The sequence below is a fragment of the Drosophila obscura genome, unplaced genomic scaffold (genome assembly GCF_018151105.1).
Source record: "Drosophila obscura isolate BZ-5 IFL unplaced genomic scaffold, ASM1815110v1 contig_186, whole genome shotgun sequence".
NCBI lineage: Eukaryota > Metazoa > Arthropoda > Insecta > Diptera > Drosophilidae > Drosophila > Drosophila obscura.
This window is the reverse complement of record NW_024542774.1, coordinates 272252-285671: the sequence shown is the minus strand read 5'-3', so window position 1 is coordinate 285671 and position 13420 is coordinate 272252. Positions and strand designations below refer to the sequence as shown.

Sequence of the window (13420 nt, the reverse complement as noted above, 5' to 3'; positions counted from 1 at the left end):
TCCATATTTATGTGGATATTTTTCTTTATTCAGCTCTGATGCATGCCGTGGTCTTTGGTAATGTGACGGCCATCATTCAGCGCATGTACTCCCGGCGATCCCTCTACGAGAGCAAGTGGCGCGATCTAAAAGATTTTGTGGCATTGCATAATGTAAGTGTGATTGGAAATATAGCAAACTATTGCATAAATAGAGCGAAAGGGTACGTAGAAATCGATAGTTTCCGCCATCTTTGGTGTAAATCGAAGAACAATAGGAATAGGGGCCACATCTAAATTCCGAGAATGAGTTTTTGAGAACATCGAAAGACACTCAAGCTGAAACCGCACGCGCACAGGAAATGACTAAACCCCAGGACGTCACCCCACTAGAACTTGCCCAAGTGCCCTCGATGGGTTTTATTAAAATGCAGTGCACACTTTCCATATGCCACGCAACGTTGGGCACAGCAATTGAGGGAGGGAGCATGGAGAGGCCATGAATTGCTGATTCCAGCATATCTGCACTCAACCTCTACTGCCCTTGTGTGAGTATGAGTCTGGGGCAGACTGTGGACTGCTACTGCAACCTGTGGATGATAGGACAAACTTGCACGTTGCTCCATTAGGCATACGTATACGCAATGCTCTGCACAATTAAGCGCATTTGTGCAGCCCTAAGCCGCGCAATGCATGCAAATGAAGTGAAAAGTGCTGGGTGGGAGAATGGAGAGATGAATAGAGATAGAGATGGCAGATAGAAGATAGTGCACCTCATTAACCGCCATGATCGTAAAGGGGGCAAACTAAGCAAACCCAATTAAAATTTGTGATTTCTTTTTTCAGATGCCCAAGGAGCTGAAGCAACGCATTGAGGATTACTTCCAGACATCCTGGTCTCTAAGCCACGGCATTGACATATACGAGGTAAGCCTTGCGTCCCATGGGGATACCACACACATCTCTCTCTCTCTCTCTCTTTCACTCTCTCTATACAAGTATATGTACATACATTTGTGTGCGTGTCTCGTAAATCATTTATACTTTCGCCCCAAAAAAAAAAATGATTGGCAGAGTTGTCGACGCAGCGGAAAATCTTTGGACAGGCCCTTCAGTCTGGCTGGACTTGTGGCTTGCCCCAGGCATTTCCAATATGTGTACATACATACATATGTACGTCTGGGCTTTTAATTAAGCAAATTCCCATAGGGTTCACACCCACAATACATTTACCACATATATTCGGGTTTGTGCTGTGGATATTTCTGACTTATTGATTGCCACTGGGTTAAACGGCAAATGCCTGGTCATCCTTTGATTGGTCATCCACGTCATTCATGTTCAGCTGCCAGCTTGCAGGTATTTTAACATGAATTTCAGTGCTGTCCATTGCTGTCACTCATGACAAAAACCAAAATTAAATATCGAATTGTATGATTGGGCAACATACATATATCTCAGCCACTGAATCTATATTTTAATTAAAACTCTGAAATTACAATAATTCAAAAAGAATAACAGAAGGCGGCCAGGACGGTGGCCAGCAATCTGGGCTTTCTCGTTTGCTTCCACCAGGTGGATCGTAGCATGAATAAGAGTTACTTTTTTCGCAAATGACTGCAGCAGAGTGAACTGGATGTATCTAACAGTCTCCATTCACAAAAGACAGGCGATTTCTTATATATTTATATGGAATCTTTTGATTGCCGGTCATCAGAAGTCAATATTGAAGTTAGCTGCTACTTTTTCATAACTTGAACTTTTGAACTTATTTTGAACTTGAACTTAGTGAAACTTTGGTCAACTGTTGGCTGACATTTTGCTGACTTCATAGAGTGCTAGACAGCTGCAGCTGATGTACAACTTTGTTGCCCCAACTTGTGGCACCATTAAATGACGTACTCGGAAGCTGCAGCCCCTCGCTAATTGTTATCACAATTCAGTGGACAATGGCAAACAACATTCTGCCTGCTTCATTGTAATGGCTTTAATTAAAAACTCTTCAAGTAACTTCTCCGCTATATCTGCAAGTCAGTGGCTCAGTCTGTTTACCCAGGGAGCGAGCGAGCACGTGCAGTGCATATTTGGGGGCTTCAGGGCAGCTAATTAATTAGCGCGGACAGCCTTTGAAGTTTGCACACCCGAGCACTTGACGGTTCCTGTCAGCTTTCCGCAAAAGGTATTCCAGTTAGCTGGACGATGGCATTGCACATGGACTCTCTGGGCTGATTAAAAATCAAGGGCCGTTTACGGAACCGAATTAGTTAAAGAAATTTGTGCATGCATTTTCATAGACTTAGCCAGGAGTGAACGCAACAACACTCGTAAACTTATTTTCAAAAGTCTGAATCAAATTGAATTAAATTTAATTACATGGAAAACATACAAACACACATGCACCAATGAAGTCCACAAATTATAGCTAACAAAATGGGGCAGAAGCAGTAGCGGTGCCACAGTGGCAGGCTGTGGCAGTAAATTAAATTGTTAATTTATTGCGCATGAAAATTAACTGGCAAAACGTCAGAGGATTCCCTGGCCCCCCGTTGCTCTTTGGCATGCTACAATTTCAAACAGCAATCCAAACACCAGCATCTGCTTCGGCTACGGCTACGGCTTCGGCTTCGGCCTATTGGCCGATGCGTGTGTGTGTGTTCGCAATTAATGTAGAATATTTTACACTTCTCTGCACAATGAAGCAGAGGGCAGCGAATAAATAACAATTCCATGCGAATGGGTCTTTCGGGGGCAAGCAGAAACACCCAAAAACAGTAAAGAACTAAACACCAACTTTGGAATCCGAAGATGAAGATGCCCTTTGCAGATGCATCGTAAACTATGTTAAATATTCTTGTATGGCGTTAAATTTGTGCACCAAAAGATGGAAAGATGCCTCATGAAAGGGTATTCAAAGAATGAAGCCTAAGCACAGCGAATACAAAACTTTCAAACATTTTTCCTGCCTTGTTATGCGTGGTTACCCCGAATGTTCCCTCCATTGTCTGAATATTCGTTACATTTTACCATAAATGTGTGTGGGAAAGTTTCACGAAATATTTGCAAGCAAAAAGTAAATTTTTAATTAATATCTGACCGACCCTGTGGCTTCGGTAATTTGATTTACATTGGTGCATTTTGTATTAATTGAATTGAAAACATAAAACAGTTCCGAAACTATTTATCAATTTAATTGAAATTCGGGTGCAGGGCACTGCCAAAGAACTGCCCCAACCGTATTTCTTTGAAAATGTCATTTGAGGAATGTTTACAATATTAATTAATTAGTAGAAAATGCATTCATACTCATCTGTGCACCCTCCACAGGTAGGTACGGTTACAAAGGCCACAAATGCGGAGATAGATAAAGGCTTATTTGGGGTTAATTGAAATTCATATGTAGATACACGAGCTGAGAAATTATTTAAAGATTTAAATTTGATTCATGCTCATAATCTAACCAATTCCAAAACCGCAATTCTGTGGAAATTTAATTTGGAGAATATCTTGTATTACGACTAAACAATTCCATATAAAATTACTTTGGAAATGTCATTTGATGAATATTTCGAATTAGTTGGAAAATAGTTCAATGGGCGCATTTCCCACTAAGTAGCACAGGAATTCACAGAAGTGAACAGGAGCGGTAATAGCAGAGAGATGTAAGGGGGTGCAATTTTTCCCATTAAAACTCCTTGCAATACGACTTCCTTCCACCCGACAATCACTGGCGTCAAGCCTAAAAATAGATGAAGCATAATAAAAATGTAAAGAATCGAAACGACACGACACACACCTGAAAACGATTGATAAGGAGAGGATAAAGGAAAAATAGGCTCTTCTGTATTGTAGATAGTGTAGAAAGTTGTCGATTCAATTATCAAATATTACTATACATACACATATATGTAAATATATATATATATATGCCCATATGTATATACATATATAAGTAAATGAAAACAAAGACAACGAATGTTCGTTGCCATGTTAAGACCCGTTGGTTATTTGCTATGCTTCACTCGAGTGTTCCGTAGTTGCTGGGAGCGTGCCCTGAGAGCGATAGCGAGGCTAAAATTATTTTTAAAAATTAATTTTCCCTTATGGTTGTACGCTATATGTATTCCAGATGACTAGCAATATGGGGAAAGCGAAAGCCCAACATTTCCCTGGTGACCGAGTAAAATGATGCCAAACATTTCTATTACAATTTTCTTGCAATTCAATTTTCACGTGTACTGCTTGTCGCTCTCACATACATACATACATGCATAGATGTGGGCTTATATCTGCTTCTTACTCTTTCAATACATATATTTATATCTACATCTACATCTTACTTTTCTTCTTTTTGGGTTTTGCCCCCTCTTTCAGACGCTACGCGAATTTCCCGAAGAGCTGCGTGGCGACGTCTCCATGCATCTCCACCGTGAAATATTACAGCTACCGATATTCGAGGCTGCCTCACAGGTGAGTGGGGGACATCTGGGTATGTGAATGCTCTCTTTCAGGGGTCGACGAGGAGGACGCTTTGAAAGCGATTCGGGCCAGACAAATGGAACGAAATGGCAACGATGGCAAACTAATCAGAAAAGCGGAGCGAACGGCCGTCGCTTTGGGGGGGGGAGGATTCTGGAGCAGTCAAAAGTCAACTGCGGGCTTAACAGAAATATTGAGGTGCGGCTTGCCTTCGTACATACATACATATGTACATAGTCGTGCGAGTTACATACATACATACTCGTACACATCTACGCATAGACCGACTTCTGGTCACAGGTAAACTTTCTGGCACATCGAATTTATGCGCGTAGCTTGGCCCTGTTTCCCAGCCAGAGTCTGAAGCGGAGCATGAAAAAGGTTTTAGGCAAAAATTTGTACGCAAAAATCCGAGTGCAGCAACAGAAGTTCGCCAAAGTTGAGTAGTTTACGATGCCCAATGTCAATACCCTTGTCAGCCTCTGAAAGCTTACCTAGCAATGGGACCCTTACGACTTTTTGTGTGAGTGTTTTTGCTGGCTGCTGATGGACACGATTTTCGCAGAAGGTGCTTGTGCAGTTAAGCTCCGCTTTGTGTGCCTTACTTCGGTCTGCCCTTCACGGAGTAATTGATTTCTTATTTACGGTTCAGTTCAGTTCAGAACAGGACTGCTGAAAGAAGGAACAAAATTGATGTCTAGGTTAAATGGGAATTTCTTAAAGAGTGAAAGTAGAAAAGTGAATTCAGAATTGTGTTGATAACAAATATATTCAGAGAGAGAGGGAGAGCGTGACTCTGCTCCTTCCTAATCAAATGCAACTTGAATAAAATAGAGCGCAAACAAAAACGAATCTAAACAAAAAGCGGTCGAGTGAGCGGAAGAGTGAGCGCGCAAAGGGGAGTGCGAACATTCATAAAGCCCATTCAGTAAGGCAGAGTTTGTGCAAATAAAAACCACTCAACAGTTATAAGCGCGCTCTAAGCCACTTATCGTGGCCAAATGCGAGCAGAGGGAGGGGTACGCGGTGGCTGTTGGTGGGCGACCGCAGGACATTTCAGGGCAAGGACACAGCTGTTGTCGTTTTGTTTCATTGCGCAAATAAAGCGCGGCAACCGCTGAGCTTAATGCCTGCAACCGCCATCGAGGAGGAGTCGGCATCCAGCAGTCGACCCCAACCAACAATTGTTCGAGCTGACCAGAATCGGATCCATTTTGTATTTGTAATTTTGTTTGCGGGGTGGTCTCGTTGCAGGGCTGCCTGAAGCTGTTGTCGCTGCACATAAAGACGAACTTCTGCGCACCCGGCGAATATCTAATCCACAAAGGCGATGCCCTCAACTACATCTACTATCTGTGCAACGGCTCCATGGAGGTGATCAAGGACGATATGGTTGTGGCCATTTTGGGTGAGTGTATAATATAACATATATAATTTGAAAATTATCCTGTCGATCGCAACATGATTTACCATCGACAGTCGCCGATTCTCTCAGTTTTTACGAACATTTTAGATACGAGTATAGCCATTTATATACATATATCTGTCGTAGAAACTCCAAGCGTACAGGGTATCTAATGTGTCGGTTATCGAAGCTATGTTCCTTACTTGTCATTTCTGCATAAACTAATTTAATTTGTTTTCATTCTTATGAGAATAACTATATGTATGGAATTTTTCCACTCTCTAGAAATATTTACTCTTGTTTCAAGTCATTTTTATTTAATTAAATATCCAAAATTCCGACATTCCTTATTTTATCATTTCTATTTGCGTTTTTTATTTGTTTGATTTTAGTTTATTTTATTCATTTATCGATTGTTTGAAATGACAAATTTTGATTCTGTTTATGTTTCGACTTTGAGCGTTTATTGAACTTTCGTCAGTTCATTCGCTTCTGGCTGTTTGCCCATTTCCACTGCCTGCATTGACACTATGGTGGCCGGGGGAGTCATCTGGTTGTTTATTCATTCAAGGCAGGCATCGTCCTTGTCATCATCCACTGCTACATTGACATTGAAATCGACTTTGGGCCCCCTAGACAAATGCTAGGCTCTATTTTTATGCTCATTGATTCTGAGACACTGAGCTGGGGCTGTGCCCCCGATTAACGAGATTGACCTTTAACACTCTCTCTCTCTCTCTCTCGCTGCCATTCTCTCCCCCACTCACATAGGTAAGGGTGACCTGGTCGGCTCCGACATCAACGTGCACCTGGTGGCCACAAGCAATGGCCAGATGACGGCCACCACTAACAGCGCTGGCCAGGATGTTGTCGTCCGCAGCAGCAGCGATATAAAGGTAAGTAACAGTGAGTAACTGCTTATAGCGGAGGGTGATCTGTGTCCGTGTGGCAGTGAAAGTATTTAAAAGCAGGTTGGCAATGCAGTAATTAAATAGAATTTATTTTCCTTTCATTGGTAATTCATTTTACGCTCGTTCCTCAAACTAGGGAGAGGGCAAAAGTAAAAAGCACTGATGAAGAGATATTTACCGTGGACAATTGGCTTTTCTTTTGTTAAAATATTACACACAAAGATATAGAAGAAATAGCTCCATCGAACACTCTTTAACTTATTTTCCAATGAAAAAAAAAGCAGAATAATTGTCTACTACGCTTTCTCTCTGTCTGCTTCCCCGACTATTTCTGTCTGCCCTTTAATTATATTTTTTATCGTTCTCGAGGCTGTTTTTAGATGAAGTTCTAACTTGAATCGAGTTCAATTTCATCTCGCTTGTCGTAAACTTTATCACGTCGCGTCCAGAGACAGAATGCAATGCTCTCCCACTGCCTGTAGTATGGTACGGGGCAAGAGGCTTCAGGGTTTCGTTTCAACCTGGTTGCACAGCACAGTTCACGTTTTACTGAGAATACTCTCCTTCTGTGCCAGCACAGAGTCAATGGGGCTTAAATGCCTGTCCACCCCCGTCGGCCTTCCCTCCATTCTAAATTATGGCAATAATCTTGGGGCGGTTTCGGTTACTAAAGCTTCACGCCTAATTAATTGCCATCCACTCTCGCCTGGTGGGTGGGACGTCTGTGCACAATGGCTAAAACAAAGAATTTCCAATTTGTTTGTAGCTTAATTAGTTGAGAAATGTTTAATTTAAACATAGTTTGAGCAGACAGAGAGACACCTCGTACACCTTTTCTCTTGTCTCCTTCTTTGGCATGCCCTCATTCAGAGGGTTTTATGCTACTGTCAAGCTGTTGGAAATGGCTATAAGGAAGATCCTGTGAGATGTGCATTGGTTGTTTATTGGCATGTGGAGCTTCTTGGATCCTGGATAGCTGAGCCGAGCCCCATAGAGTATCCCGATTTTCGGTCTTCTTACATACCTTTTTGTTCTTGCTTATCCCTACCTTTGCTTTTATCTCGTGTTTATTTGCATGTCTGCCTCGAGAAAATAAAGTGCAGACTTTCTGAGTGTGTTTTCGCAGAAGCCAGCTGGCAGCACCGCTCAGCGCCCCTTGTATGCGCCACGTCGTGTTGGGGGCATGGGTCGTATGAGTGTTACTTAAGCGTGCCCCCTCGTTCGCTTTAAGTGTGTGTGTGCGAGAGAGTGTGTAAACGCCAAGATGGCGCTCTTCACTTTGTAATGAATACAAGACGCAAGGCGTCAACATTAAAATGTGCGGCTAGTGGAAGGCGGGAGTAGTTGACTGACTGATGAATACCCCTTGAAGGTTGAGTAATGAAAGGTATATAGCTACTCGTATAAGGTCTCTCCATGGCAATGTTTCTGCCTTGTCATGAGCTTTCAAACTGAACCAATACACCCTTTGCTATCCTGTATCCCACGCTGTTTCAGCTTTTGTATCTTGTTTATGGGTACAAACAGCTTCCAGGCCTCCGGCTCACACCCAGACACGGACCCCGCTGCAGATACAGATTCGGATCCCTCCTCCCTCAGCCCCTCAGAACCAAGTGTATAATCGCTTAGCGCCAAACGGCTTTTGACTCACTTTCTGTCTGTTCTTTTCCTTTGCTCCCCCCACAGGCGCTCACCTACTGCGACCTGAAGTGCGTCCACATGGGCGGACTTGTGGAGGTGCTTCGGCTGTACCCCGAATACCAGCAACAGTTCGCCAATGACATCCAGCACGACCTGACCTACAACCTGCGCGAGGGCTACGAGAACCAGGACTCGGACATCGGTCCCTCCTTCCCGCTGCCCAGCATCAGCGAGGACGACGAGAACCGCGAGGAGGGCGAGGAGGGGCGTGCAGATAAGGAGAATGGTGCCGTTCCGGCCGGCGGGGCTGCGGCCGGTGGGGCTACACCCTCGCCGCTGCACAGCGTAAACACCGCTTCTCCGCTTCATGCGGCACGATCCCCACTACTCGGAATGGGCAGCCCACGCAACCAGCGGCTGAACCAGCGCGGACGCTCTTTGATCACGCTACGAGAGACGAACAAGCGGCACCGGAATCTCAATGCGGCCTGCAGCCTGGACAGAGGCTCGTTCGAGGAGCCAGACACCGAAGGGGAGGAGCCGGCGGTTGGCAAGCGGCCATCGCTGGAGCGGTTGGATTCGCAGGTCTCCACCCTGCACCAGGACGTCGCCCAGCTGAGCGTGGAGGTGCGCAACGCGATAACCGCCCTGCAGGAGATGGCCTTCACCTCCACGGCCATGACGTCGCACAGTTCCCTAAAATTCCAGCCGGCCCGCTCCATTCCGAACATCAGCGGAGGTGTCGCCTCTCGCTCCGGATTGGGCCTGGCTGATGCTGCTGGCTTGGACTTGATGGGCGGACACCTGCCCAATGGTGGTGGCCCAGAGGTGGCGCCTATGCACAGGAGCTCTTCGCATCCGCCCGAGGTGTGGGGCCGCGATGTGCAGCTGCCGGGCAGCAATGCGGTCAGCTCGAAATCGGCGCAGGCATCCCCGGAGACAGCGGCGACCAACGGTGAACCGATCCGGACGACGGCCAATCGCAGCACCCAGACAGACTTCTACCGCATCGACTTCCCCACATTCGAGCGCTTCGTGTTGGCCAATCCGCGCCTGGTCCTGGGCCTGTTGGGCATCGAGCCGGCCATCAAGAACGAAATGGAACTCCTGCAGCAGAAACAGACCCTCCAGATATCGCCGCTTAACACCATCGACGAATGCATCTCCCCGGCAGATCCCACTCTGGGAGGCTCCAAGGAGCGTTTGCTTGGCCCGACTGGCGGGTCCAGTGCCGGACGCATCTATCCGCCGTTGGACGATGAGAACTCGAATGATTTTCGCTGGACCATGAAGCACTCGGCCAGCCAGCATAGCTGCTGCAAGAGCACGGACAGCCTGCTCACATCGGAGGAGCAGATGGCTCCACCGCCGCCATCGGTCGAGGCGCCGCCTCTGCCCCAGGAGCGATCCAAGCGAATTCGACGCAGCGTAAGTGGCAGCAATTCGAGCATCTCCAGCAGCACCTCCAGCTCCAACAGCTGCGTGGTCTCGCAGAGCACTGGCAATCTTACCACCAGCGCCTCGGTGCACTGCAGCAGCAGCAGCAGCCAGAGCGTCGCCAGTGTGGCCACCACAAGACGCGCCTCCTGGAAGTTGCAAAACTCACGCAGCGGAGAATACCGACGGCTTTCGGAGGCCACCGCAGAGTACTCGCCACCGGCCAAGACCCCCAACCCGATTCCGATACAGGTGGTAGCAACAGCAGCCGGCTATTTCAGGGACGAAGAGGAGAGTGTGGAGCTACTAGGACCCCGACGTGGCTCAAGGCCAATCCTGCTGGGCGTGAGCCAAGGCCAGGGCCAGGGCCAGGCCGTGAATTTCCGCTTCTCTGCCGGCGATGCTGACAAATTGGAGAAGGGACTGCGTGGCCTGCCATCCACTCGCTCCCTACGCGATTCGAGTGGCAAGTAAGAGTAAGAGGCATTGTTTATGGATGACTGGATGAATGGATAGGTGGATGCGTGGATGCGTGAGTGGTTTGAGGGTGCTTGGGTGGCATGTGTGGACTCATTTACATGCAACCGTCGTGCGTGATTTATGGCCTAATTAATACTAAAATACGAAGACGCTTTTACATTTAATATCGTATCTCTAAGATACAGAAAAGAGCTGAGTTGTTCATTGATTTCTCCCTTAGTTAGTTAGTTGTATTATTCAGCTGTATGTGCAGCCATTTGTCTTTAAAAGTGATCTAAAAACGATAGAATAATGGTTAATTTAAGCGTGTAAGAAACATTAACGAAATTCGGTTGTTTTCCCTTAGTTATATTTAATTTAATTTAATAGGTTAAGTCTATATTTCCAACTCTATATTCGCATTCCCAAGGTTTTAATTTAAGCCAGGCAGGCGTCCATCATCGGTGGGTGAACCAGATACATATTTATTGTACAGCATATCACAAAGAGAAAGAGAGATGGAGAGATGGAGAGAGATCCAAATATGTATATTTGTCTAGGCTAGTCTATTTTTGTAAAGGCCGCGTCCGGAATGGTTGATCAGGAAAGGCAGTCCATCACTCCATCAGCGACTGTGTGGCTGTCTACAGGGAAAGTGCAGTGCAAAGAACAGATACATATATATTTTCCTAATCAAAAAGTTATAGATGTTAGATAATATACATACATGTATGTATGTATATGCTCACATGAATGTTATATTTAGATACCGATACCCAGATTAGTCTGCTGGATGGAGACAGTAAAAGTTATATTTCTCAGCCAACCACAAATATCTGAATGTTTAGGCTAAGACTCAGGCTCAGGCTCAGGCTCAGGCTCGGGCTATGGAATGCGGAACGAGGCAGAACAGAGAAGGTACAAATCTATAGACCTCCGATTAATGTTAATTATATGTACCTACATATATGTGTGCATATGTATCCATATGTATATGCATATGTATATGTGTGTCGAGCTTGCTTAGCAACTGAAATCACTTAAACAATGGGTGAAATATTAACCATATACTGTATATTGAATCAACGACTCCTAAACGGAGATGTTATCATGCCTGTATAGAGGGATATTTGAGGAATTGCAGCTACCTGATTGAGTATACATGGATATGGCAAAATAAAAGAAAATATGGTAAACATGGGAAAGAATATTTGTAACGAAACCCTTTCCCATACCCATCCACCACATTTCTCTAGTCAGCGATGGGATGGGATGGGTGGCGGAGGGGATACCATAGATTATGCTAAGATAATCGACAATCGAGTGCACGTAACGAGTGCTAAAAATTTATTGAATGGACAGAGTTCTGCTTTAAAAGTGAACTTTAGATCGTTTGGATAAGATAATGAATTTTGTGATTCGCAGCGTGGATAGGCAACATTAATTAATCGACAAAGTGTTTAATTTGGTGTTTGTTCAATCGTTAAATATTCAACTGAAAACTGAAGTGTACATTTCCGTCATCTCATATATGTATATCCTGGTATATGTATATTTATGTATGTATATTTTAGTATATGTAACTATATCTGAATATCTGAATATCTGTGTATATTTGTAATTTGCTCGAAAGAACTATAAAGACTTGAGCTTCATTCTATCTTTGATGTAAGCATTCTATGATAATAAGTGTGTTAGTTTTATATGTGGGTTAAGTGTACAAACACATCTACACATATGTTTTAGCCAAGCCAATCATACTGGCCTACAACTACAACCTAAGCAGAACATTTCAATTGATATCTACGAGCATTAAAGCCAGTTTAAACCAGAGAGAGCATCTATTGAACGTTTTTAAATGTTTTAACCTAATGTTATCAAGACTATATACAAGTTAATAAATGTAGTTATACACCTAAATCATACACGAATATCCGATATTTCAATAAACAATAAACTTGATGTGACAACTTTAAAACCCCTTTGTACTTTTGACTGTGTCTGTGCCACAGGAGGCAGGGATGCGGGTTGGAACTGATAATCCCTGAAAAGCGTTTGCTAATTGATCAACTTTTATTGGAGTTTGCGGGGGCTTTGCCCGTATGATTCACCCATATTTAATGCGATTAATTCAATTGCTCTGATAGTCCGTCGTTTGGCAACGTTTCTCTAACATAATCCAGTTACCTGATTGCCCAGGCTCGTATGTCAATCGAGGTATTAAATCCAGCTCGGTGGCCACTTTTCACAATCTGTTGTCTGTTGTCTCTTGTCGCTTGTTGAAGGTAAGAGCATTACTTTCTGGGCCATATATTTAGCCTGAAGTGCGGTGAATATAAATGTATGTTTAAAATAGAAGCCTTAACGCCACAAATTAAAGGTTAATAATAAAACACATGAGCACAAGAATTTTCACGAGAGATCTCCTGTTCAGCAAGACTCTAGCCTGTTAGGACTATGAATGAGTATGCGACCTGTCCCCGGTGCCATCTCAACGGAACCATAAATGCTGCATGGCAGGACAAATAGTTATTTGTTGTTATTATATTTAGTTAAAATATTTTATATGTACATATGTCTGTGCAGCGACGAAGTATTGGCACAGCTTAAACTTTACAGTTTGTTTTGATGCATGTAATTTACACCAACGGTAGAGAAAGCTTATTTAAAGCTTGTAAGTCCGCAGTAATTTAATTTATTTGTACATAGCATGTACAGCCAAAAGCTTACAGTAAAACGAATTCCATTCTTTTGAAAAAAAAAATTTCATTCCATATCCAAACCACCTTTTGAAAGCTTCGCTCAAGTGGACCAGAAGCTTTTCCCAATTGGCTTGGAAATTGGAGTCCACACAGCTTGATGTCCAACCACACTTGACAAAATAAAGCTTTGGGTCCTTGCATTAACTAGCATCCTTTAAAGCTTCCGTTAAACATTTTGAACAGCAAACGCAGTTGATTAGATTTGCAATAGAATTATCATATGCCAAAAGTTCACAAAAGAAACCAATTTTAATGTTTGCGGTGGGGCTAATTAGCTCTAAAGCCTCATTAATGCAGGCATTATCGTGAAAATAATTTATGCAAAAACTTTTGCCAACATTTTCAATGATA

The 13420-nt window shown here is 43.9% G+C and overlaps 2 protein-coding genes across 6 annotated transcripts in view; one reads left to right on the top strand and one right to left on the bottom strand.

Moving 5' to 3' along the window:
* The window catches only part of LOC111077534, a 28798-nt gene extending 21488 nt beyond the window's left edge, over window positions 1–7310 (bottom strand). Inside the window, exons 1-3 of one of the 2 annotated variants that reach the window (XR_005967708.1) lie at window positions 6949–7310; window positions 6627–6794; window positions 4903–5126 (exon numbers count right to left, since the gene is read on the bottom strand). The gene's annotated coding sequence lies outside the window, so the exon portion shown is untranslated. Of the gene's footprint in view, window positions 1–4902; window positions 5127–6626; window positions 6795–6948 lie in introns of those variants that run through there. The other variant, XM_041592866.1, reaches the window with a different exon arrangement.
* LOC111077533 (potassium voltage-gated channel subfamily H member 8) overlaps window positions 1–12269 on the top strand; it is a 52051-nt gene extending 39782 nt beyond the window's left edge. For 2 of the 4 annotated variants that reach the window (XM_041592864.1, XM_022371845.2), the window contains 6 exons: window positions 34–152; window positions 825–905; window positions 4350–4445; window positions 5709–5862; window positions 6631–6755; window positions 8457–12269. In XM_041592864.1, the coding sequence (XP_041448798.1) occupies window positions 34–152; window positions 825–905; window positions 4350–4445; window positions 5709–5862; window positions 6631–6755; window positions 8457–10322 (2441 nt within the window). In that variant the 3' untranslated portion in view covers window positions 10323–12269. Of the gene's footprint in view, window positions 1–33; window positions 153–824; window positions 906–4349; window positions 4755–5708; window positions 5863–6630; window positions 6756–8456 lie in introns of those variants that run through there. The other 2 variants (XM_041592865.1, XM_022371844.2) reach the window with 2 other exon arrangements.
* The last annotated feature ends 1151 nt before the right edge of the window (window positions 12270–13420 follow it).